Source organism: Peromyscus leucopus, chromosome 11 (assembly GCF_004664715.2).
Source record: "Peromyscus leucopus breed LL Stock chromosome 11, UCI_PerLeu_2.1, whole genome shotgun sequence".
Classification (NCBI taxonomy): domain Eukaryota; kingdom Metazoa; phylum Chordata; class Mammalia; order Rodentia; family Cricetidae; genus Peromyscus; species Peromyscus leucopus.
This window is the reverse complement of record NC_051072.1, coordinates 44,582,585-44,610,047: the sequence shown is the minus strand read 5'-3', so window position 1 is coordinate 44,610,047 and position 27,463 is coordinate 44,582,585. Positions and strand designations below refer to the sequence as shown.

Sequence of the window (27,463 nt, the reverse complement as noted above, 5' to 3'; positions counted from 1 at the left end):
AGGTAAGTGTAATATACCTGTAGTTAAGAAAAAAAGGTAAATATAACAAAGTCCTTAATAGAGTAAGCTCAAATTCTTTTTAAAAGGAAAGCACACATAACTTTCTTTTTTCTTTTTTGGTTTTTAACCATGCTGCCTGCCTCTGTCTCCTGAGCACTGGGATTAAAGGTGTGCACTACCACTGCCTAACGAGAATTTATCTTTTTCTCCCGAGTGTGGGGTGGGGGGTTGGAGATGGTTGAGACAGGGTTTCTCTGTGTAGCCCTGGCTGTCCTAGAACTTGCAACGTAGAGCAGGTTGGCCTGGAACTCACAGAGACCTGCCTATCTCTGCCTCCAAAGTCCTGAGATTAAAGGTGTACAGCACTACCACCTGGCCTCACACCTCACTTGTAAGGCACAATTAGACATACTTTTCCATCTTGCAGGTTTCAGTTCCATACACAATGAAATGATGTTACTGATCACTGGTAGGAACAGGGCTCCTGAAGCAGCTCTGCTGTGATGTCCCTCTCTTAAGTTTCTGAGAAGGCTGTCTGGAAGCCAGAATCAGTTGTTGTTAGCAGTCAGTAATGGCAAAGGGAGGTGAAGAATCCTATCAATAAAGGCTTTAAACTCACTGTACTATTACAATTTATTTGTTTTCAGGTATTATGTAGTCCCTGCTGGCCTTTCCCTTAATATCCTGCCTCCACCTCTCATGTGCTGGAATTACAGGTACAAGCCACCACACCCAGTTCACTGCTCCACTTTCTCTATTAATAATCTCTGCCGTTGGATACTGAATTTTACTTTTATTCTTGATGGTGACTGAATTAAAATATAACTTGTTTAGAAGAAAGATTACTGAGCTACATTAGGAAAAAGCAAATGAAAATAGTGAACTTTCATTTAAAAATAACAATTCAAGTAATCATTTAAAGGATATTTTATAATGAGGAATATCACACCTTTTGTTTTTGTTTTTAAAGGATCACTAAACCTATAAGGGCATGTTTTTGAAACAGAAGAAATATGTACCAACCATTATTTAATATTGAATTTCAGACAGAGGGGAACTTACCTATAAGAAATGTTATTTGCCTGAATTCAGTGCATTTCAGTTTGTCACCCCTTAGGATCAGAAATAGCCCAAGAAAAATCAAAGGCAGTTTTTAAAAATGACCTTTAACTGAAAATACAAAAATACAGTTTTGTATCTTTTAAAACATGATTTTGCATATTAAATTTCCCCATGTGAAACAGTCTCGTGTTACTGTGACTGTAACAGAACCCATTTTACTTGACAGTGATATTTATGATGCTGACGTCCTCGTAAGGCTTATCTGTTTTGGGATTGACTTTAACATTGGAAATCCTCTGGACAACCTCCATTCCTTTAGTCACTCGTCCAAATACGGTATGCTTATTATCAAGCCAGGGCTATATTGGAGAACAAATGGAAAACTTTGGTAAATTTAACAAATTTATGAAAATTAAGCAAAATTTAAATTTTACATATTTAAAATGAAGTGTAATACTTTCTTAACAATGACACTCAGCTTTTAAAAATTATCCCTAGTTTATATGGAAAAAAAAAAACCCTTAAGTTTTTCCTTGGTGTTCCTGGGCGATTCGGCTGGCCCACTATACCACATAGACAGGTGCTAAGGTCCCTTTATAAAATGGCACAGAGCTTAGAATACTGAGCATAAATGTTATACTGTTGTTAAATATATTGTTTAGGAATTATTGACAAGAAAAAAAATACATGCAATTTTTCTTTTTGTTCAGTTTATAGTTTCTCAAATCAGTAGATGAAGAAATGATACAAAAAATTTAATTAAATATATTTTTTATGCCAAAGGGAGTTAGAAGGTAGTTGCCAATGGTAAATTACTTTGGATCATCTAAATTAAGACTCCATATGAGATTCCTTTTAGTGAGATGATCCAGAATGGTTTAAGAAGACTACTTGGGCACAATGTGGAAGTTATATGGTGGCTCTGTTACTTCAGCTGACCTTTATAGAGTTAAGTACATCTCCCCATGTTTCTTCCTCATTACTCAGAGCTGGGAATACCAATACTGAAAGCACCATGAATGTTACAATGGACTATGAGCCTGGCAGATACTTACATATACCTTTCCTTTCCTGTTTGGTATATAATTTTGTTTACAATGTATTTTTCCTACTTTTGGAGAATTGTATACAAACAGAGCTAGGTAATCTTATACTGAGTTTCATCAAATCTATACTGCATCTGTTAGGTAAGGTACAATATGGCTCAGCAACAGAGAATTCTTGCCTAGAATACCATTTATTATGATTAACAGTCTTTTATCAGAGACAAGAAATTATAAGGAATTTGTTTTAAAATTAGGAATTCATACACTCTTAATTTCTCTAATTAACAGATAAAACTAAGCATGGTACCACACACCTGTAACCCCAGCACTTGACAGACTGAGGCTTGGGCTACATAGATGATCCTGTTTTAAAGAAATAAAATCCTAGTACCCAGGAGGCAGAGGCAGGTGGATATCCGAGTTCAAGGCCAGCCTGATTTACAGAGTGAGTTCTAAAACAGCCAGGTTTACACAGAGAAACCGTGTCTCGAAAAACCATAAATACATTAATGAATAAATAGCAATAGAAATTCAAAGGATGAGGAAATTGCTAAAGAGAGGTGAAATAATTTGCTTTAGGTTGCATAAAATTAGTGGGGGCAGAGTGGAGACCTAAAACTCAAGTATCCTGAACTTAGAACAATTCTAAACTCATTTGTTACGTTGTTGAAATTTTCATCTCTAAATTCTGTTTTCTACCTGGACAGATTTAATAGTACAGAGAACAGGACAATGCAGATCCCCTACTAAGTTCATAAACCGTGAACTATCATTTACAGATAACGTACTCACCGTCGGTACTACCGTTATGAAAAACTGGGATCCATTAGTATTTGATCCAGCATTGGCCATGCTGAGTGTGTATGGTCTGTCATGTCGTAATGTTGAGTGAAATTCATCTTCAAACTCTCCTCCCCATATGCTTTCTCCTCCCATACCAGTACCTGTTGGATCTCCTGTCTGAATCATGAAGCCCTGTTAACAGAAAGTATAAATATAGTACCTTTTTTATATGTAATATCTCTGTGTGTGTGACTACAGGTTTGTATCTGTCAAGAGTGCTTTGTGCCAGGCGGTAGTGGTGCACGCCTTTAATCCCAGCACACGGGAGGCAGAGCCAGACGGATCTTTGTAAGTTTGAGGCCAGCCTGGGCTACTGAGTGAGTTCCAGGAAAGGCACAAAGCTACACAGAGACGCTGTCTCGAAAAACCAAAAAAAAAAAAAAAAAAAAAAAAAAAAAAGAGTGCTTTGTATTCAGTGAAATCTTCAACTTCTTTAAATTATATCATCATTAGATTAACCCTATAGTAAGTTTGGATGTTAAATTTCCATCGCTGAATCACTACTTATTCAATGATTAAAATAAAATTGCAAATTGCAAATTAAAATAAAATAAAATAAAAATGCAAATGTCTTATCATGCATTATCTTTCCTGACAGCCCCCTCAGGTTCTCAAAGGTTGCATGTCATTACAGCTTTCCTATTTTCAGACCTCTGCCTTACCTAGCTACTAGATTAATATATATCCCTTGATACAATCTTGTACCCTTTCTTTAGCTGCTGACAAAGTACTAGAGTACTGTTTCTAAAAGGTAGTCCTGCCTTTTCCGGGCCTTGACTAAATATTCATGACCATCCAGTGCTATCTTACCTTGTAGTAAAGCATATGTGTTCGAGAGGATTTGGAAGACTTAAACTCTTGTTGTACAGAAGCATACTTTTCTTTAAAAATCACATGAAGTTTGTATAACATACCTTAATGATACGGTGAAATGTATGCCCATTGTAATAACCATTTCTGCTGTGAACACAGAAGTTTTCCACCGTCTTGGGACACCTATTTTGTAAAAATATGAAATTATTCAGAGTATTTTAAGAAAATGTTTTTAACTTTCATTTTCTAATGTTCTCAAGGGTTTCTAAACATGACAGAGGTATCTCCTGACAGTGGATGACAGTGGAAAGGCAGGTAAGTAGTAGTGTTCTTGTATCTTTACATGTTTATATTTGAGTTTGATGATAGTGGTACTTCAAAGGCATTTAGCAGTTTAAAAACCCAAAGATAGCACTTTTAGATATATACATACATGCATGCATGCATGTGCAGATGGTTGTATTTATTTCTGGGAAAAGTAATTTTTCTTTTAAAAAGAATGTTATAGTTCCATGATCTCTTTTAGATCAAGGAAAGCCAGATAAATAATCCCATTATATATGGTATTAATAATCTACTTTACAAATAGTTTAACTGTTCTGACTACTTTTCAACTGTAAGAAGAATTTTAAGTCCTTATGATTTTCATTAGAATTCACTTTTAAAATTATAGTAGGTGACTAACAAATTCCAGAAGAAAAATTATTATCCTTTCCTGAAGGATTTGCTTTGGGAGGAGAGTTGTCTATAAAAACCCCTCAGACCTAATTGGCTGTGCAGTTCACTACTGTACTTATGTATCTGTCAAGTTTACTCCAGCTCCCTCTTTTGGGTGGCACTGGAGACTGAACAAGATCTTGTGCATGGTAGGGACTGTCCTGTCACAGACAACACTGTCATAGCAGTGTATTTTGTTCTCATAATAGGCCTGCATTAAAATTCATCTATTTTTCTAGAAAAACTTACATATCAGAGTGTTAAGGATCGGATATTTTATCCAAACAAATTACTCAAAATCCATTAACGTAATAATTGGTAAGCTACAGTCCAACTATACACATTGACATTTGTATTCGTGTAAGATGAAAATGATACATACTCAACAGGAAAAAGTTTGATGTGAATGTCCCCCATGCTTGTGTGGACAATGGCACTATCCGAAACTCGTTTTGGTCCTTCAGCTTGAGTAGCTGCCATGACTTCTTCTTTAGAAGGCTTCTCATTAAAAACATCTCGGTCAGAATCTGCACTTTTGGTATCTTCTGGTTCTCGTTTGGTAAACTCAATAAAGAAAATGTGAGTGGTTGAATTAAAAAACTTATCTGGTAAAACTTTATAAAGAAAATTTTACTTTTAAAGCAAAATAAGAATTCACAACAGACCTGGACTATCCTCAAAACCAGGAGAGTAAAATGGAACCATGGGCTAGAGAGGAGAATGGTAGGATACTGGTGATATGAAGGAGGAAAGGGAAAAATGGGGAAGGGAGCAAGGTCCATACCATAGGAGAGGCAGAAAATAACAATAAGGATGTCTGAAAAAGCCATAAGGAACTATCTATTTTTTTATTCACCTAAATTTACATATAATAAATACAAGAGTATGTATATACATAGCTAGTTTAAATGAAGTTATGTCACTTGGGCTGACAATGCTACTACCCCCAAGAATCGTAGACAAACAAAAAAACTTCAATACCAGATGTGTAGAACTCCCTTTTGAGTTGTGGTTATTGGAGTCCAAGAAACCACCAAAACAATATAGGCTACAGGCATTGCTGATGGCTGCCTACAAGAGGTTGAAGGTAGGTCCCTATTGCTGAAGGCTGCATGTACTTTGGACAGAAGTGAGGATCTGAGCTGGGTCTGACCTGAAAGCCTCCATCCTAACTGAGCTTTCACAGTATTGGAAAGAGGGAAGCAACTAATAGTTCTACCCAGCCATGACACTTAGGATCTACAACAATAGTATGGGAAGATATCCCTAAGGGTGTAATATTGGCACTCATATCTTGGGGGTAACCAACCGCTGTCTAATTAGACTTAAGGCCTACTCCACATGAGGGAAATCATATCTGGTACTAGGAACACAACTTCTTGGAGTAGGAGGTCCTGGATCTTACAGAAGAACCATATACCATCACTTCATTAAAATCAGCGTAATTTCTAACTACATTCTGAAGACCTATTCTTACATCCACAGATAAGTATAGGTGTCATTCCTTATCAAAGAAACTTCTCTTTGCAACAGATGGAAACCATTACAGAAAATCACAACTAGTCAAAATGCAGAGAGCAACTGATCATGTAGTGTCCAGTTTAATGGATGCATCTATAACACAATTCCTGTACCTAAGGCTCAGAATATCACAGAAGGGGGGAGGGGGCAGAAAGATTCTAAGAACCAAAGGACCAGGAAATCTGTAAGACTGTGTTTCCCAGAAATGATAGAGAATCATCATTCATGATCCCCTAACAATATGGCTACTTAAACAAGACCTGAATAAGTACAATACCAATAGACTTGCTAACATGGAATGGTAAAGTCTTTCAGGTCCGCAACCTTAAAGAACTGCAGGCAACTAAGAAATATTGAGAGCAGAAGAAATAGTTTTCCTCAGGGATGAATCCTCTTATTGCTTATCCAATACTAATTAGCTCTAAAATCATATATATGCAAGTAACATTAAAATGACTGAGCAAAATTATATTTTATATATTTATGCATTTACGTGCATACACACACATCCACCTGTTTCTGCCTGCTGAGTGCTGGGATTAAAGGTGTGTACCACTACTGCCAGTGATTGTAGTTTTAGTATATATGAAGGATTATCTTTGATAATTTTAACCTTATTAGTAGCTAAATTACAGATAAAAAGAAGATCAACTATTTTCATTTAGCATAAATTAATGAGTTTTTAGCTATGAGTTGGAGGTTGTAAGAAAAATTTTCATGCTAAAGAATTTATCTATGTTAGGCTAAAAGCTTGGTTGGGGTAGAGAAACTGCTATTTCATGCATTTGTCAACTGTGTTAGTTTGAATCCATCACAGATGCTTACAATTTGTATAGACATCTGAATGTGTACACCATTTGATTACATTTTGTGTACTTAACAGTGAAGCCACAGTATTCCATAGTTATTGTTTTAAATCATCTGGAGGAAGAGAGCAGTATCATTGATATACCTGTTTCCCCCAACTTACAGATTATTGATTTATACCCCAAAGCATGTTACATATGATGAGGGAAGCATAGGAAGAGCACAAGCAGTGCATATGACTCAGTATTGATGTTAAAAGATTTTCAAGCTGACCCCTGAAGTAGAAGTTGAAAGGAAACGTGTGACTGGAAGAAATAATGGCTAAAAACAGTTAAAAATAATATTCAATGAATGCAAATAGAATAAATTTGATCTGGGCAGTATAATAAATAAAAAAGAAGTCTAGAAGGGTGGTGGTGGTACACGCCTTTAATCCCAGCACTCGGGAGGCAGAGCCAGGTGGATCTCTGTGAGTTCGAGGCCAGCCTGGGCTACTAAGTGAGATCCAGGAAAGTGCAAAGTTACACAGAGAAACCCTGTCTCAAAAAACCAAAAAGTCTAAAGCCACAAAAGTGATAAAAGTCAGTTATAAACAACAGAGGAGTTATATTTAGATCTTAGGAAGCTGTTTGCAGTGTAAAGGATACCTTGTGCGGTCTCTGTACTTTATTTACACTGTCTGCCTGGATGGTATTACTATTCATAAGTAGCTTCAAAGATTGACTTTAGCCCATTCTTAGTATTCCTATCCCAGTGCAAGGGAGTGATCGCAGGGCTTTGTGTGTGATCATGTAACTGATCACTGAGTAACAACCCCAATAAGAGGCATTCTCTACAGGAGGGGAAGATTCTTCAGGAATGTGTCAGCACTTCAATACAGCACTGTTACAGTGAACAAAAAGTCAAGGAAATACATTTAGAGAAAGAAATTGTGCAAGTTCTGGGAAATATGTTCAAGTAAGAAGTTGAAAAACAAAACAATATTTAAAAACACAGTAAAAACTGTTGTAAACACAATTATGAACATAACTATTAGTTTCATTTTGTCTTAGCACAAACAATGATAGAAGGTAGATGGGAAAAATTTTAAACCAATGGGAAAGAATACAGAGATACTTTAAAAACACTTCCTTGTTTAAAATTCTACAATATTGTTGTAGGCTGGTGTTTCAGTTGTTTAGAAAGTTTGCAAGCATTGCCAACGTGCTCCGAGAAAATAAAACTCCCAGCAAGGCTGATAAAAACTAATGTAATTGCCATCTCCTAGAACATTACATACCATATAAAATCGGTTTTTTTTGAAAGACGTGCAGACTATTGTTGGGTCCGCTTGAACATTCTGAAGAACAGGGTTTTCAGAAGCTTTCATCTCTATAGTAGTTGCAGCTCGGTGCTTTTTGGCTATTCCCTGAAACAAAGCCAGCTGCATCACTCTAATATTTTCTTGCTTCCCTAAGATCCGCACACACCTGGAAAAATAAAGTATTTCATGTAATACAATTGTCAGAATTAGAAATAGGCTAAGAAGACAGCTCAGTGGATAAATTGATTTCCAAGCCTGAGAACTGCAATTTGGATCCAGGTAGGCCTTCCATAGTCCCAGTGCTTTTGACAGGATCCACAGGACAAACTGGCTAGCTAGACTAGGCAAATCGGTAAGCTCTGCGTTCCCTCAGTAAATCACTTGACATTAACTTCTGACTTCCACCTGCATACAAGTACAGACAGACAGACCTGTACAAATACATAGTATGCAAACAAGCAAGGAAATAAAACCCAGAAAGAATTTTAGTTATGAGAGCTTGACATACGAAAGTTAAAAAATCAACTGTCTTGGATCAGATTTGGTTCAGTGTCTAATAGCGCTTGCTGTCAAGTCTGACAACTTGAGTTCCATCCCCATGATCCACATGTTGGAATGAGTGAACTGTCTCCAGTATGTTGTCTCCTTGACTTTTGCACACGCACATGTGGTATGTGCTCCCCACGCCAAGATAAATAAATACATGTAAAAAAATTTAAATCAACTATCTGTTTTCTATATCCAAATGACTAATGAAAGAAAGGTATCTTAAATATCTCTCTACTCTTCTGTCCCCAAAATATTTTAAATGGGTAGGTATTATTAGGTTAAAAAAAAATCCAGTCATCAAGAAAACAAAAAGCAACAGACTGGAAGAAAATATTTGCAAAAGCTATATCTGATTAAAACCTGTTCTATATATATATATCACAAAGTATTCTTAAAATTCACCAATAACAGCAACCAGCCAAGTTAAAATTGCTTCAAAGACCTTAGCAAATACCTCACTAAAGGCCGGGTGGTGGTGGCGCACGCCTTTAATCCCAGCACTCGGAGCAGAGCCAGCGATCTCTGTGAGTTCGAGCTAGCCTGGGCTACCAAGTGAGTCCCAGGAAAGGCGCAAAGCTACACAGAGAAACCCTGTCTCGAAAAACAAAACAAAACAAAAAAACAAAAACAAAAGCAAATACCTCACTAAAGAAGACATACAGATGGCAAGTAAGTATATGAAAGATGTTCCACATCAGTTGTCACATGGAAATGCAAACAAGATAATTACAGCACATTAGAACAGCCCAAACCCAGAACACTGATGGATACCAAATGTTTGGAGCAACAAGAATTCTCATTCATTGTTGGTGTGAATGCAAAGGATAGCATTTTGGAAGACAACCTGATGGCTTCTTATAGGAAAAAAAAATACTGTTACAATGTGATCCAGCAATTTAGCTCCTTGGTATTTATCCAAAAGAGTTGAAAACTTACACACGCACCCATAAATGAAGTTTAGAGCAATATTACTTACTATAATACCACAACTTGGAAGCAACAAAGATGTAGTAGCTTGCTGAACAGACAAATTATTTAGTTCTAAAAAATGAGATATAATTCTATTGAATGATGTGAAAGAATTTCAACTGTTATTATTAACTGAAAGAAGCCAACATGAAAGGCTACATGTTGAATGATTAGCATTACATAATCTGAAAGCAGCAAAACCAGGAGAAAAGAAAAACAATAGTAGTAGTAAGCTGGGCATGGTGACTCATGCTTGTAATTAATCCTAGCACTTAGGCTGAGGCAGAAGTGTTGCTTTGAGTTCAAGGTCAACTCTGGCTACTCAATTCCCATAAAGAGCTACAGTTTAAGACCTTGTCTTGAAAAAAGAAAGATTAGTTCTAGTAGTTAGTAGTCATTCCAGAAGTTAGAGTAATAGACTAGTTACAGTAATGGATTAGTTAGTAGTCATTCTAGAAGTTAGATTAATACATAGGTGAAGCAGAGGATTTTTAGGGCAGTGAAAACATTCTGATAATATAGTGATGGGCACTTGGCCCTTGACATTTGTCCAAACATAATGTATAATACCAACAGGGAAACAATGTAAACAATGGGTAGGTAATAGGTGATATGATGTATCAATGTATGTTTATCACCTGTAACAAATGTACTACTTTGACAGGAGATGTAAGAGGGGTAGAGAATATACCAGAAAACTATACCTTCTCTGTTTTGTTGTAAGTCTACAACTGCTTTGAAAATTCTATTAAAGAGAAAACAGACCTCAGGGTGGGAAAAATGGCTTAGTGGGTACAAGGACCTGAGTTCAGATCCCTAGTACTCATAGCCATGGGAGCAAAAATCTGTAACCCTGCTGTGCAGGAGGGGGGAGGCAGAGGCAGAAGCAGTAAGATCTTTGGAGCTCATTGGCTAGCCAGTCTAGCCAAATAGGTAAACATCAGGTACAGGAGGAGACACTGTCTCAAAATAAGTGGAAAGCAATAAAGACAATTGACACTGACCTCTGGTGCGCATGCACATGCACACATGCATGCACACACACACACACACACACACACACACACACACACACACACACACACAGAAATAAAGCAAACCCAAATCACTCATTAGTACAATCATCCCTCTGTATTCATAGGTTCTGTATCTTAGATCCAAACTTCAGACTAAAATGTTTTGTTTTAAATTGTCTATAGTGAGCATGTATACTGTTTTTTCCTTGTCATTATTCTATAAACAATATGGTACAATATGTATTTACATAACATTTATACCAGGAATTATGAATAATCTACATATAATTAAAATATAAGAACATATGCATGTTATATGAGGGGCTACGTGATTGAGTATACTTAAGAGTTATATGAGCAAGAATTGTTGAAACCAAGGTTGGATAAAGCACAGGGACAAATAGCCAAACGAATGGAAACACATGAACTATGAACCAAAGGCTGAGGGGCCCCCAACTGGATCAGGCCCCCTGAATAGGTGAGACAGTTGATTGGCTTGATCTGTTTGGGAGGCATCTAGGCAGTGGTACCAGGTTCTGGGCTCATTGCATGAGTTAGCTGTTTGAAACCTGGGACTTATGCAGGGACGCTTGGCTCAATCTGGGAGGAGGGGACTGGACCTGCCTGGACTGAGTCTATCAGGTCGATCTCAATCCTCAGGGGAGGCCTTGCTCTGGAGGAGGTGAGAATGGGGGGTGGGCTGGGGGGAAGGGGAGGGGGGCAGGAAGGGGGAGAACAAAGGAATCTGTGGCTGTTATGTAGAAATGAATAGTATTGTAAAATAAAATAAAAAAAATAAATAAAATATGTAATCTTAAAAAAAAAAAAAGTTTAGAATCCACAGGGAATCCTGGTACAACCCCATGGATACCAAAGGTTGAGTGCACAGTTATAACCTTTTCCTATTATTCAAATCTTTTACAAGTTTTTAATTATTTTATATTACCAAGAACTACAAGATAAATCTGTTTATATAGGAATGCACGGCACAAGAATGTTCTCAAAATAGTCTCTAAGTTTTTTTCTTTACATTCATAGTATCTGATTGTCGACATTCTGTACTAACATCAAATGGGCTATTTGCACAAGAGTTACTGTTGTTTTATGCATTTTAGCTCTGCCTTTATGTCTAGCACAATGTGATGTTGAATTCTGTGGTTAAAATATTTGGCAACATTTAACACAAGCCTGGCTAATTTAAATCAACAAGCATAACACAGACTGAAACCTGTTTAAAAAAAAATAATAACCAAATCCTTGAAACTATGTGTTAGAATTCTGCCCTCCCTCCAGCTGCGTGACTGCACATGCCCAGTTCAGGAGTTAAGCAAAGGGTCTTGCATCTTACGTCATCAGTGTGCACTGGTGATCATGTATATGCAGTGTGGTTGCACAATCTGCGCCCTAAAGAGCCGTGTCTCATACCTCCCCCTCTCTCTCCTCCCCCCCCCCCCATCTTCTCTCTCTCTACACGTTCTTTCCTCCCTAGTCCTGGTTCTCTTGTCTCCCCCTCCCCAATAAAGCTCTAAAACTAATACTGGGTTCTGTCGTGACCGGCACTGCTTATCATTCATTTCACTATGCATATCGTCTTTCTATTTCTTCTACAAATATGAATGGAAACTTTTTACATAAAATTATAAACAACTGAGAGACCATAGGAAAATCCAGTCAAAACAAGTGGTTAAGTTTAGGCTTTTGGGACTTCTCCACTTTCTCTGGAAAAAACAAAACTCTCACTGTTTGCCTGATGGAGGAAATGGCCCTATATAACTGCACTTAAAATATATATAAATCATATTAAAGCTTACCGATTTGTTTCTACATTTATAACTTTAATGCCCAGCATTGTTCCATATAGCACGAAGTGTCCAGTTTCATCAAAAACGATATTAATTAATCTTACAGCATCCACCTTCTCCAGCTCACGTTCTACAGCCATTCGTCGGCCAAATTCCATGTCTGGGAGTTGTTGCCTCATCTGCTGCAGTTCAGTAAACATCTAGGAAATAAGCTATGCATTAACAAAGTAACTACCTACATATAGATCCACACATACACACATAAAGACGGTGAGCACTGAAAAAAACAGAACACATTGAGAATCGAGATTTTTGTATATTCGTACAACTTAGGATGCATTCTAAACGGTATAAACAGGAAATTAAAGACGATACTGGTGAGTTCAGTCACAAATAGTAGCTCAAGGCCAATATGGTTGTTCTCAGCTGTCTGAAGGCTGAGGCAAGAGCACTGTGAGTTCTAGGCCAGCCTGGACTAGTGAGTGTAAGCACAGCCTGGCCCACAGTATGAAACCCAGTCTCAAACATAACAAATTTGTATTTCAGGGGTGTGAAGCTTAGTTATAGATTAAGTGCTTAAGATCCTGGATTTGATCCCTGTCACTCTCCCCGTCAAATACTGTAATAGTAATTTATTTTCTAACTTAAGAAACAAACACACTAAACCAGTTGACTTATATAACTGCTTTCTTTACAGAAATAAGCCTGCCCTTTAGAAGCCTCAGAGTAGCACTTTCAATGAAGTATACTGCAAGTCACATAAGTAATTTAAAATTCTTGTATGTACCTTACACAAAGTAAAAAGCAGGTGGAATTTATTTTATTCAATCTAATATACACAAGATATTACCATTTCTATAATAGTTTATAAAACAGACAAAACATTTTTTTTATTACTATTTTGGAATCTTATGTGTACAGTACTTTTGGTGTGTCTCCATTTGATCTAGATACATTAAAGAGTCAAGTCACATGGTAGCTGGAACTTAGTCTATACCTGTAGTCCCAGCATTTGGGAAGATGAGGCAGGAGAATGGCCTGGGCTACATAGGAAGTTCTAGGCCAGCATAGATGACAAATTGAAGCTCCATCCTCTCAATCCCCCAAAACAAACAAAAAAGCGAGTCACATGATTAGTAGCTATTTGTCAAGCAATTCAGCTACACATAACATGTGAAGTCCTGTATAAGGACCATGAAAAGAACATATGGAAAATACTAAATTTTGTTGAATAACTTTTAAAGATTTTTTTATTTGCGTGTATGTGTGTGTCTATGTGAATATACATGTGCATGTGGGTGCCTGTGGTGGCCAGAAGAGAATGTAAGATATGGAGCTGGAGTTACAGGTTATTGTAAACTAACATGGGTACTGGCAACTGTAATTTGGGTCCTGTGCAAGAACAGTAAAGCACTCCGGAAAACTTAGCAATTTCTCCAGTTCCCTGTTGAGTAACTCTTACTATTTTGCTATATCAAAATGATAACATCAGAAACTTTCAAGTTATTTTGATAGGAGCAGTTAAGATTAGCATTAGATAAATGTGTTTAGGGAGAAATGGTTTTTTATAGGTACCCTTTAGAGTTTGGAAATTTGGTTTCTTTTGATATTTAATCCACAATTTTCAAGATATAGTTTCTAACATGAATACCTAGTGTTAGTACTCCATGAGCCTTATAGAATAGGATATTGTTATTCAGCATCTCAAACAGTAGAATTCAAAGCTAACTTTTTTTGTTGTTGTTGTTTTGGTTTTTTAAGACAGGGTTTCTGTTTAGTCCCTGGCTGTCCTGGAACTCTCTGTAGACCAGGCTGGCTTTGAACTCAAGAGATCCACCTGCCTCTACCTCCCAAGTACAGGGATTAAAGGCAAATGCCACCACCACCAGGCCAAAGCTAACTTTTTATTGTGTATGATAATAAACTAAACGTATATTTATTTATATATTTGTTTCATGTTTATATTAACTAAAATCTCTTTGACAAAGGAAGAAAAATATACAAAACTACAAAAACAAGAGGTATGCTAGAGTTTGAGGCATGAACCTATGGTCTTCTAGAACAGCTTTCTTGTTTCTGATCACCACTTATTTATATGCTCAAAATTGCCCAGAATGCTGAACTACTTTTCAGTAGTGGGAGGTTCATGATTATTTTTGCTGAAGACTCAGCTTTCAAGTTATAAGTTCTACAGCTAGTCATCTATTCATATACATGCATTTCATAGATATTTATCCAATTTGGTAAACACCTCTACACAATCTTTTTTATAATATTCTGGCATTCAAAGTATGGCCTCTGTGATACACAACTGTATTGACAGAGGCAGTGATCCTGCATATTTCAGTTAATAAATACTAAAAGATAAAACTTCACATTCAATTTCTGTTAAACTAGGACTAGTTGAATAGGTTTAAGTCACTGAAGTTTTTCCACTCACCCTAGGCAGTCATCTCCCCAACTACAAAAAAAAAAAGCGCCCTTGTGGAATGTGCTATTACTACTTTCCATACACACGTTTATACTCATGTTGATACATGTCTTTCCTGTGACAAATCCTTTTGTCATAGTTTTATTCCTCATCTCTTCTTGTCACTTCAATCCTATTACCTCAACAAATGCTGAAGAGAATAATAAAGAACTATCACACAATGTAGGGAAGAGCATCAATCCAAGACTAAGGACAAATGAGTAGTATCTTTAATTGTGCTAAGAGAAAATAACCATCAACATACATCTATATAGAAAAACATCTTTTATGAAATAGCAAACACATAAAACTATGAGAAACGTAAAATCTGATTTAATAGCACTTACACTTAATGATTCATCAAAGACTCTCATGAGTTTTCCAGTTAAAAACCTGAAAATTCTAACTTTTCTATCTGATCCAATGGTTGCTATTTTCTTTCCATCAGGTGAAAAGCATATGCTGGTTGGATAAGCCTTACACTTGGCAAATTCATATAAATCTGTATCAGTTTTATACTCCCAGTTCACATTTTTAGGGAACTTGTATTCATGAGGAGGTCCAGTCCAGTACTCGATCATTCCAGATTTGTCTGAAGATACTACTGCTTTATAAACTGGGTTTAGTCTTATTTGAGTAAGAGGCGATACATGGAGTTTGTCAAAAATATGAAGTGGCTGGTTATCTCCCCGACCATCATAAATGAAAATTTTTCCTGTACTCTTCTCAGAAGCAGCAACTGAAGATATAGCATCTCCTGGGCAATATATCCACTCACATTGTCCAGGAAAATAGCTAAAGCAGTTAAAAATTGAGGAGAAAAAGAAATGTCAATACAACAAGCACTTCTCCCTAGCCCATTACTAAAATCAAACTGTCCTGGCCAACCATTTAGGCAGTCTGAGATTCTTTGCTTAAATGTAGATGATAGGAGGAACTACTTAGAATAGCTACTTAATTTCTTTTTTTCTTACAGTGCTAGGAATTAAACCCAGGGCCTTTCGCATATTAAGTGGTCTACCTTTAACTATACCCCAGTCCTTAATTTTCTCTTCAATGTCATCAGTGTAAGGATAATAATGTATGATGATACCAAACCAGAAGAGAACTATATACTTATTTCTGTTGGGCAGATAGGGAAACTTAATCCTTATTCCTTGGGCATTGGGTATCTGTAAAACAGTTTATGTATAACTTTTCAATCGGCTTGCATTACATCTATTCTTTTCTTTCTTTCTTTCTTTTTTCTTTTTCTTTTTTTTTTTTTTGACAGGGTTTCTCTGTGTAACAGTCCTGGCTGTCCTGGAACTCAATTTGTAGACCAGGCTGGCCTCGAACTGACTGAGATCCCCCTGCCTCTGCCTCCCAGGTGCTGGGATTAAAGGCGTTGTGTCGTCGTCGTCGTCGTCGTCGTCGTCGTCACCACCACCACCACCACCACCACCACCACCACCACCGGCTAAATCTTTTCTTGAAATATTTATAATAAAAATATTTAGGTTCTGACTATGCTCAAAAGAAACTACTGTCCTATCTTGATATTAAAATTGTATGTAAGCATTGGACATGATATAAAATGGACAATGTGCAAAAGAATCTGATGCATTTAATCTACACACCAAACTGACATATGTGTTTGTCTCCTGTAAAGCAGTCATTTTGAAAGTTACCACCATAGTGTTGAGAATAACACCTTTTTTGAATTCTTCATTTAGAGTTTCTATCAGTGCCTAAGATAGACTCTTTTGAGTATTCTCAAAGAGCTACTGTTCAAATATTTGTTATTTTTAAAAATAGCAAATGTCTGGGGAAACAAACGGGGGAATAAAAGAGAAGATCAAATTAGGTAATGGCATTTGTAACCAAAAAGAGAGAGAGAGAAAGAAAAGAAACCTAACCAAATAAAATAACACTGCTTTTCTTTTGTGGCTCATAAAATCTGATTTCAAAAGAAACTCCAAAATTTAGATTTGGAATTATAGACATAATGCAATCCATAGTAGGACCTTTTGGATAGTCTTCAGGAGTCAGTTAAGTTTAAATAAGCTCAGAAGGGTGGGGTCTTAATCTGACAGGCCCATGGCCTTCTCTGAAGAAAATGAGGTATTTTTACCTCCTAGCTTCTTTAACCAAGGAAAACAGTAAGAAGCCAGGAAGAGAGCCCTGGTAAGAAATGTAACCGCTGGCACCGGACCTTGGGTTTCCAAAACTCTTGAGCTGTGGGGGTTTAAAGCTTGTTGTTTAAAGTTGCCTAACTTAAGGTCTTTTATGTCACTCAAGCAAAGCAAATCCCCAAACATTCTGATAATGGTATGACTTTTAAGTTGACATTTATTAGATAAGTATGTTTTTAGCATATTTCTTTAAAAAGTCATGCTTAAAACAAAGCACCAGTCTTAATACTGTGCTATCCAACCACATAACTTGCACATCAGTATCAGTACACTCTGAAGTTTAAAACCACCAGCAAATTCTAAACATCTACAAACCATATAAAAACACAAACTTGTATCTTCAAAGTAAGTATACTATAGCAAGGAAGCTATTCTAACCTTCAGTAGTTAGACATAGTAAGTCCTCATCAATTTATTAAGTGGTATTAACTGGATATGGTTAATCTTTGTGATTCGGTTTGAAAATTTGTGTTAATGAGAAAAACCAGAGTAGAAGCCTCCAAACAATACAAGGATTTCCCCCTAACTTTCCCATGTAAAACCCCAAGTGAGATAATATATTCTGTTCAAAAGTAACTTATGATATGGTGGAGCTTTGTTTACAATTATTTTACTAAGTTAAATGTATATACATACATACACACATACAGAAAATATTTATAGAAAACTTACCCAAGCTTCAGCATATTGATCATGTCAAAGTTCACTACATCAAACACCTTCATTGCTTTATCATCACCCACAGAACAGAACAATGCTCCCTCAGAGCTAACTGCAATACTCTCAATTATTCCTATTTAAAAAAAATAAAATTAAAACATTCTAATAAATACAAACAAAATAAATGTGCATGACTCAAAGAAAAAATCACAATATTTTAAAGGAAATTTTAATTAGTACTGTTTAAACAGGAGCTATAAAAAAATATGAAACCCTTACCAAGATGACTACGAAAATGTTTAACAAACTCAATTCCTTCTTCTATTTTTTTCCAAAACTTAACATGTCCATCATGACTGGCAGTGATAATAAAATCTGTCCTGTATATATAAAAAATTTAAAGTTAATTGCCAAAACAGACCTCTGAGTAATTTCAAAGCAAACATTCACTAACAGTAACTGACTACTTCGATATAGGCTTTTTTTGTTTTGGTTTTTTAAAGACAAGTTCTCACTACACGGTCCAAGCTAACTTTATTCTAGTCTTGAATCTGTGGTCCTTCTGCCTGCCTCTTCCTCTTAGTGCTGGGTTTATAGGTGGATCCTACCACGTCTAGTTTAGGTTTGTTGTTCTGACTGTTCATTAAATTCTCCTTTACACAGATCATTGTAGAAATAATAACAACTAATTTAATCCCAAGAGGTGAGTTCATAATTGAATGAGAATTTGACATTAAATAAACAGTTTGCCCTGGTGTTGTAAACATGTAACCCTAGCTACTCAGAAGGCTGAGGCAGGAAGACTGCCTAGGCCATGGGGGGGAGGGGGAGGGGCAAAGCAAGCTTGCACATCTTAACAAGGGGGACCCTGTCTTAAAGCAAAAACATATAAACAAAGAAATCTCTACTGGAATCAGTAGACTTTACTTTCTTACTGCCCTAAAGGCAGTCTTTGAAAGAGAAAATTTTCTAGTTTTCGGAAGATTATAAAGACGCAAACTACTTTCACATATAGAAAAGTCCAACAATTTTTTTCATATCTTCTCAAGGTATTTTGGTTAATATTCAAAAAGATTTTGATCAGAACATGTTTTTCCTACCACACATATATAAAAACTGTAACCATTTGTTGAGTACAGTGTATATACATTAAGTATTTTACACATGCTACTTAACTTTGACAACTAAATTATTCATACTACACTACATCCATGGTTAATGGCTTAAGATTTACTTACCCCCCCCACACACAAACAAAACAAAAACAAAAAACAACAAACCTTGTTGTTAAACTCTACAGCTTTGGGTTAAAAAACAAATCCAATTTAGGAGAAAAGCAGTGCCAGTATCTATCAGTTGCTTTATACATTAACAAGTTTGAACTGTATTTGGTTAGTTAGCCTATCGTTATAATACGAAGAAATGGACATCTGAGATGCAATTGCAATTTGTCTTAAGAAATCAACAGTAGTCGGTTCTTAAGTATTTCATCCAGTTTTGCTCACTGTCAGTATCAGCTGAGCCCCGAACATAGCTGATCCAAATCTCTGCACAAGTCTTCTGTTCTCCCTGCATCTATTTTTGTCCTATTTGAAAGCATTCATCCGAGTATAGCCAAGATGCTCCTTTTAAAAATATGAATTTGATATTCCTCTTGCTCACAGGCTCAAAATCCAAGTAAGGAATAGAAATCTGGAATTTAGCTTATCTTTTTTTTTCTTTAGCTTCTCTGCCACTTAACCTTTTTACTCACAGTTCTCTCACTTATAACATGAAACTTTTGACTTTTAAAACTGTTCTTAAGATAAATCAGGTAATAAATGAAATACATCACAACACTTTCTAGACATAGAATGAGTTAAAAATCAGTGGAACATTATTCCTCTCATTATTACTCTGAGTCTTCCTGGTCATTCATTTTGAAGGTCCACTGATAACTCCAGGAGGCCTGAGTTACCATCCTCTTCTCTATAAACACCAAAGAAGCCAAATTATCAATTATTCCTATCTCAATACACCTTCTTCTTTAGGAAAGCTCTGATAATACCAGTTGATCCATTATTGATTGTTATGATCAAATCTATGTTACATATACTAGGATGTTCTATCTGATAGGATGTTTTCTTTTATGTAAGAAAACATGCAAGGCTTTGTTCAATTACTGTAGAACTTGCAGAATTAAATCTATAAAATCCCCAAATTACTTCCATAAATCCACTCATAATTAAGTTAGATTTTTTTTTTCTGAGAATATGTAATATGAGCTACTTGAAAGATAGCTCAGTAGTTAAGAGCACTGGCTGCTGTTTCAGAGGACCTGTGTTCAATTCCCAGCAACCATATGATGGTTTACAAAGGTCTGTGCCCTCTTTTAGCTTCTATAGGCACACAAGTGGTGCAGACATATGCAAAACACTCATACACATAAAATAAAATTAAAACATTAAAAAGAGAATGATACACTTACTTGGTGCATACCACATGCGTGATAACATCTCTGTGCATGTAACTGCGCTCATACATGGATGCACTGGGGAGATTATCAAGATACACTCTTTCAAACTCTAGAACTGGGGAAGAGGGTAAATATTTAATGAATGAAATTAACATGACTATTTAGAATTTTCTAAATTTTGTATTCTCTTCTAAATTTAATTTTCTTTCAATCAATATATGGGATAAAAATACAGTATTTGTTATGTCAGTTATAACATTATTTCAGAAGTTACTATGACAGGGTTCTCAGGGATTATATAGATACTGTTTCAAAGATTGTATGTCTGTGCCATTGTATGCTCTGTGTGTACAGGTCCATCGAGGCCAAAAGAGGGTGTTGGATCCATGTGAACTAGAATTACGCTGGGACTCAAACTTAAGTCTTCTAGAAGAGGAGCAAGTGCTTCCAATGACTGAGCTCTAGCTTCTGTTTCAAAGGTTTTGAAATTGTGACTGGTTCTGGCTTAATATGAAGGTTCAAAGAGACCTAAAGCTTTATGAAACCATTACAATCTCCATAACCGTAACAGTTATTATTGTTAATTTAACTAAAAAGCTAACAGTTATTTGTAAGATGTATGTTTATATTTAAGGCCACCAATCCTCTAATAAGTCATTGAAGAACTGAAACATGAAAATGAAATGAAATGCTTAGATGTTTAGAGCTCAGGAAATCCTAGTTGAATGCATTTTAGCTATTTTTCTAGGTGTACAATAACTGGAAAAATGGAAAATTGAGTAATGTTTAAAAAAAAAATCTTAATTTTATTATGAACAAGGACCAATTTTACTAGTAAAATCAGTTTTAAAAAAGGTATTGTTTCAGCCGGGCGGTGGTGGCGCACGCCTTTAATCCCAGCACTCAGGAGGCAGAGCCAGGCGGATCTCTGTGAGTTCGAGGCCAGCCTGGGCTACCAAGTGAGTTCCAGGAAAGGCGCAAAGCTACACAGAGAAACCCTGTCTCAAAAAACCAAAAAAAAAAAAAAAAAAAAAAAAGGTATTGTTTCCAAATAAGATAATCAAAATGCCTACATAAAGTTGGTAAATTGAACATGATAAACTGTTAGATTTTTTTTTTTTTAAATACATTTTATTTTTACTTTTTTGCCTGCAAGTATGTATGCAGTAATCAGATCCCCTGGAACTACAGGGTTTCCCCTGTAGTTACAGAGCTGTCATGTGGGTGCTGGGCATTGAACCCAGGTCCTCTGGAAGAGCTCTTAACCACTGAGCTATTGCTCCAGCCCCCCAAACTGTTAGATTCTTGTACTGCTATATAGCACACTCAAAATTATGTCTGGCAAACTATTTCCATTAACTTTTTGAGTAACAGAATCCACATTTTTTTATGTCTGCCTATTAACATTTGGTTAAATGGCCTTTCTCACATTCCTCTGAGTGACTGACTGTATGTACTACATAAAGGGATAAGGTGCAAGTGTTTTGTGATAATAAGAAAATAATCTTTAAAAAAAACTTCCCTTTCTTCCCTAGCTTGGAGCTAGATTATTAATGCTGTAATTCTAAGAACTCAGGACAATGAAAATGAGGACCATACACTTGTTATGTTGGGGCAAAAGGTGCCCAGGAACTTCTGGAGCTTCTACACCAATCCTGGGCTGCTTACTTTGGCACTTATTTACCATAAAAGTAGTATTCCATTTATCTTTTTAATACAATTGTTGGAGTTTGCTGCAACAAATTTTATCTTTATCTGTTCTACATAGCTTTTATTGTTCGTTAATTCCTCTGAATATGTTCAAGGGAACTTGGACATAAAAAAGAGAAAGAAATAATTATTTTTCATAAGAAATCATTTACCTTAAGATGAGTGAGATGGCTCACAGAGTAAAGGTGTGGCCCAAGTTTGGTAACCCGAGTTCAATCCTTGGAACCCACACAAAGGTAGACATAGAGAACCAACTCCACAAAGTTGTCCTGTGGCCTCCACTATGGCATGTGTGTTCCCACCTCTCTGATGCCACCAACACACACAATAATAATAAATAAAAATTTAAATATAGCTTAATTTGGGGCCAGACAGAAGGCTCAACAGTTAAGAGTTCTGACTATTCTTCCATCTGTAACTCCAGTTCCAGGATATCTGATGCCCTCTTCTGGACTCCTTGGACACCAGACACCTGCATGGTATATATGCAGGCAAAACATTCATACATATAAAATAATAAAAAGGAATGTTTTTAAGAAATAGCTTTATTTAATATAGTGTCATATAACTGTATATCATTGTGAAAGCATACAGAAAAAGTCCAATCTTAGCTCCATTTCTACAAGTTTAGAATTATTAAACATTTGTCATTTTAGATAATGTTTTACATATTTTTATGACAATTCTTCTGTTTGTAGTTTCAGAGGGTTTGTTTGTTTTTTTCAAACTCTCACACCTCTGGCTGGCTTAAAAGAAGCATTTGGCTAAGGGTAAAGATTTTTCTGTTGAAACAGTATTGTTTATAGGACGCTTGTTTCCTATGCCAGCATTTCAGCGTTTGTTTTTTTTCTTTCTTCTTTTTTTCCCTGCCTAGTTATCCTTATTTCTTCACTTTAAGTGGTTTATGTAGCAATATTTAAGTGAAATAATAATAGCAAAAACGTAATAAAATACTCATTACATTTTTATGCAAAGCACTGTACAAAGGGTTGGAGCAAAAAGTGCATGATACATGTCCTTACATGTTTAGTATGTTCAGAAAGTCACATGAATAAACATACAACCACAAAAGGTTCTAACTGCAGCGAAGGCAAAAGTTGCTGTGGAGAACACTTAATAGGAGGGGGGAAAAGGGAACTAAAAAGGTGTCCTTATATAAAATCCCACAACAACTACACCGAAAACCTAGAAGGCTATCTGCTAAAAAGTTAGCCTGGTTAAAGGAGCTACTTTCTCCCCCATCCCCCCCTCTCTCGTTCTCGTTCTCTCTCTCTCTCTCTCTCTCTCTCTCTCTCTCTCACACACACACACACACACACACACACACACACACACACACACACACACACACATTTAGGACTATTTTGTCTCTAATATGGCTTCAAATCCAGGAAACTTAAGCAACTTCCCCTAGGTTTGAAAATTCATTAGCAGACGAGTCAGGGTTGAGAATTTAAGTCTATGATTCTGAGAACCGGTACTCCTTCCCACACCTGTTAATCAAAATTAGGAATTCCAACTTTACATGACAGCTGTGAGGTCAATAAAAGCACCACACACACACACACACACACACACACACACACACACACACACACACACACAAATACAGACAAGTACTATTGTAGCATCTATGCTAACTAGTCAGGGATCAACAGGGTTACTACGTATTTTGAAAAATAAGCTACACTAAGACCAGTTCACGATCTGGGGAGGAGATGAAGTAAAGACCGTCCGCCTAAGCGGACAAACCCACGATCTCACTCCCGCGGGCGTGCGTGCGTGAAATCAACCCTCGCACGCCGCTCTAAGGCAGCCTTGCACTTGCTCTCGGGCGGGCTCTCCGCAGCAGCTACCTTTCCTCTTCTTGGCCAGGGTGGCCTCCACCGGTAACGGCCCCACCCAGCGTTCTTCGTTCTCGTCCTCGTTTTCTTCGCTCCCCGCCACCGCCATGGCCAGTTCTCGCTGGCTGGGTTCCGTTTTCTCTCGTTCCTCTGGGTCCCGGCGCCTCCTCCTTCTCAGCTGAGAATCGCTACCGCTCTCTGCCGCCATGTTGCCGGGTGCGTCAGAAGAGGCGCGACCACCGAGGGAGCTCGTACTTCCGGAGCGGCGGCGGCGGCGCAGCCTTTCCGTCACGGCCGAGGGCGCTTCCTGATTGGCTGGGCTGAGCCAGAGCTGATCCAATCAGCGAGCGGCGCGCGCAAACAACGCGGCCTGGCTGTGTTGACAGGACCTGGGAGGCGAGTGACGTGAGTTAAAAGTGGCTCTGGCAGGTAAGCGCGGGAGAGCGCGGTAGTCGCCCTGGTTTGCCCTCGAGGATGGTAGCTGGCGGGGTTGGGAGACCCAGCCCCCCCGAAATCGGACGCTTACAGCCTGGGAACTGGATGCCCCGCTCTTCTCAGCCTCTCTGGCCAATGGCATTCCAGAACCTAGCTGGTTATCCCAGAAAGACACGGAGGGGCGGGAGAGGTTGGAAGGATCTTTTTGTTAAAAAGAATGACGTAGATCTCTATCAGTTAGAATATATATTGGATTTACTATCATTTATAAGATGGGCTCCCATGATTAGAATGTTCTTTTTAACTAGCGGGTGTATGTGAAGCAGTTGTGTTCCGTGTTTCAATGTGCCCGTTCGCGCGAGCCAATTCTCCATTTAGTAGTTATATACAATGGGTCTTTGCTATTTTGGAATCTCTATGTTTCTGTATAGGTTTTAGAAGTTACTCATCGAGTGCGACTTTTTGTTGCTTTTTAGACTTTAATTAAGATAAATTCGTTCAATTTGGGGACAATTGACATCTTTATATTATTGACTTAAAGGACATAGGAACGGTATAGTGTTGCATCTATTTAGATCTATTTTACAACTCTGTTGGTAACTTATTGGTTAAGCAATATAAAACTTGATTCCATAGGAGTAAAAACTTAATTCCATAGAAGTAAAAACTTTGGGGTGGTGTTTATTCTGATTTGCATTTGACATTGTAACCTGGAACCCCTCTTTTTTTTTTTTTTTTTTTGTTATTTCTCCATCTACATCTATAAATTTACTTACCTTTAAATCTCATGATATTATCTCCTATTCTTTGCAGCAGCCATCTAGTAATCTTGTGTTACTTTTTACTTGCATAATTTTAGCTCCTGGATGACTATCATTCTTTTTAATATGCTATCATCATCATCACCATCATCATCATCATCATCATCATCATCATTATTTTGGTTTCTGGACACAGGGTTTCTCTCTGTAACAGCTCTGGCTATCCTGGAATTTGCTTTTGTAGACCAGGCTGTCCTTGAACTCACAGAGATCCACCTGCCTCTATCTCCAGAGTGTTGGGATGCGCCACCACACCCAGCTCATTGTTTTAATTGGGCCATCATCCAGAACTGCTTTATATTCTTTGAGTTCTCTTATATAACCGTTTTATATACCTTCCCCCCCTCTACTCTTAAATTTTTTATTGTAAAAACTTTAAGGAATAATCTATCTCTCCAGCTCCCCCTCCCCTTTGAGACTGGGTTTTTCTTTTATGTACCTCTGGCTGTCCTGGAATTCCTTATTATTCCAGACTGTCCTTGAACTCACAGAGCTCTGTCTGCCTCTGCCTCCCAAGTGCTGGGATTAATGGCTTGGGCCACCGCACCTGGCTGTATCTGCTCTTAAATTTCCAATTCCTTCTCTCTACTCTTACTCTCAACTGATTGCTATAGTTACCATTTCACTTAGTAGGTAGAAGTAATCCAAACAGGACTTCCACCAGCTCTTGCCAACACATCTACTCACCTACCTGTATCTTTCACTCTTACTATTCTACTGACCATCCTATTACAGTGGAAGAACCTTATCTTATTTATCGATTCTTCAGTTGGTGGACACCTAGTTGATTCCATGTCTGGGCTATTGTGAATAGTGCTGTAGTAAACAAGAGACTATAGATAGGTATCTTTTCCATAGTGGCTTTATTTGTTTGGATATATGTCTAGTAGTGGAATTTCTGGATCCTGTGGTAGTTCTGTTTCTAGTTTTTGCTGTTACAGCCATATCATATTCTTTTCTATAATGGCTATACTAAAATATTCTCTCCAACAGTAGTGTGCTCATGTTTCTCAAAGGAATTTTGTCTGTTAGTCACTTCTACATTCAGCAAATGGTTGCTAAATGCATATATCCTTTTTACTTTAGTTTTTTCATTAAGGTGAAGAAAACTATAAAGGATATGTCAGAGAATCAACTAGAACTAGATCCAGATCTTACTACAGACATGGAAGTTGGTATAGATCCCGAGGAAGAACTTATTAAGCAATGTGAAGAAATGTGGAAAGACATGGAAGAAGTAAGTATTAACAAGTAAAAGTGATATGTGAGTGAATATAAGATTTACATAATAAACTTAGGAAACTAATAGTTTCCCATATTATTTTATAAATAATAAATAAATAAATAAAATGTGTAAAAATTAAAAGCATTCTCTTAAGAAACTATACTAGACTGAGAAAAAAAGTGATGGTAATACTGCCTCTCAAGGAGATTTTTTTTTCTTATAGACACAATAGTCATTTATAATATTGTATATAATGTACCATTAACAATATTGTGGTGGTGACACATGCCTTTAATCCTGCATTTGAGAGGCAGAGACCAGTCTGGTCTACAAAGCAGCCAGGATTGTTGTTACACAGAAAAACCCTGTCTTGAAAAACAAAAAACAAAAACAAAAAAAAAAGAATGAATTCAAAAGGTTTTAAGAAGGTTGGAACAAAAGGACACAGAAGTTAATGAATGTAAGATTAGAGGGAATCGTAAATTATCTTAATATCTGTTTTGGACCAGTAGGATATAGAAATAATATATAATTAAGGATTATGAGTGAAACATGAATACAAATGTTGAGCTTGAAATTATGTATATTTATTTTTTTTAATGAACTAGAGACACTTGATAGACTGTGTTATTTTGGTAAAATTTCTCTTTAGCATACCACAGTATATGATTTAAATCACAGATACATGTAGTACTTAAGTAAAGTATCAGAGCAGGAGTGATGAATGAATTTTTTATGTATATAGCATCCTGTTCTTTCATTAAACTGTCAGCAAGAAAGATGAATGGAGTATTTAAAAAAAATCATTTGATAAAATCTTTGGTACTGTATATCATTAATATACTTACTAGATAATTTTTATACTTATTGTTATTTTTCTCTATGAAACTTGGATTTAATTAACAATAAGTTAAAAACTTACAAAAATTACTGCAACCAGAAGTGAGGACAAATAAGACTTGAGTTACTCATATTTTTACCTATCAAATACAACTATTAACATTATTGGATGTTTTGAAAGTCTGGCAAACAATGTCTCTTGGAGGCTTATTTGCTTATGTTTGTCTTTTTTTTTTTTTTTTTTTTTTTGAGGCAGGGTTTCTCTGTGTAGCTTTGGTGCCTTTCCTGGATCTCTCTCTTTTGCCTAGGCTGGCCTCCAACTCACAGAGATCCACCTGCCTCTGCCTCCCGAGTGCTGGGATAAAGGCGTGCGCCACTACC

General features: G+C 36.8%; 2 protein-coding genes across 5 annotated transcripts in view; one reads left to right on the top strand and one right to left on the bottom strand.

Moving 5' to 3' along the window:
* Positions 1–778: 778 nt before the first annotated feature.
* Positions 779–24,034, bottom strand: Ppwd1 (peptidylprolyl isomerase domain and WD repeat containing 1). Of its 2 annotated transcripts, XM_028883853.2 has the most exons (11): positions 23,774–24,034; positions 20,220–20,322; positions 18,032–18,132; positions 17,765–17,885; positions 15,266–15,713; positions 12,458–12,648; positions 8,089–8,278; positions 4,864–5,045; positions 3,866–3,947; positions 2,901–3,083; positions 779–1,421 (listed from the first exon to the last, which is right to left on the bottom strand). In XM_028883853.2, the coding sequence occupies exons 1-11, from the start codon at positions 23,967–23,969 to the stop codon at positions 1,278–1,280; spliced, it is 1,941 nt and encodes a 646-aa protein (XP_028739686.1). In that variant the 5' UTR covers positions 23,970–24,034; the 3' UTR covers positions 779–1,277. The 2 variants fall into 2 exon arrangements, with proteins under 2 accessions (XP_028739686.1, XP_028739693.1); XM_028883860.2 differs by lacking the exon at positions 23,774–24,034 and having other exon boundaries at positions 17,765–17,787; positions 18,107–18,132; positions 20,220–20,271.
* Positions 24,035–24,065: 31 nt separating this feature from the next.
* The window catches only part of Cenpk (centromere protein K), a 32,841-nt gene continuing 29,443 nt past the window's right edge, over positions 24,066–27,463 (top strand). Inside the window, exons 1-2 of one of the 3 annotated variants that reach the window (XM_037209453.1) lie at positions 24,066–24,190; positions 26,117–26,254. In XM_037209453.1, the coding sequence (XP_037065348.1) occupies positions 26,138–26,254 (117 nt within the window). In that variant the 5' untranslated portion in view covers positions 24,066–24,190; positions 26,117–26,137. Of the gene's footprint in view, positions 24,191–24,221; positions 24,387–26,103; positions 26,255–27,463 lie in introns of those variants that run through there. The other 2 variants (XM_028883913.2, XM_037209454.1) reach the window with 2 other exon arrangements.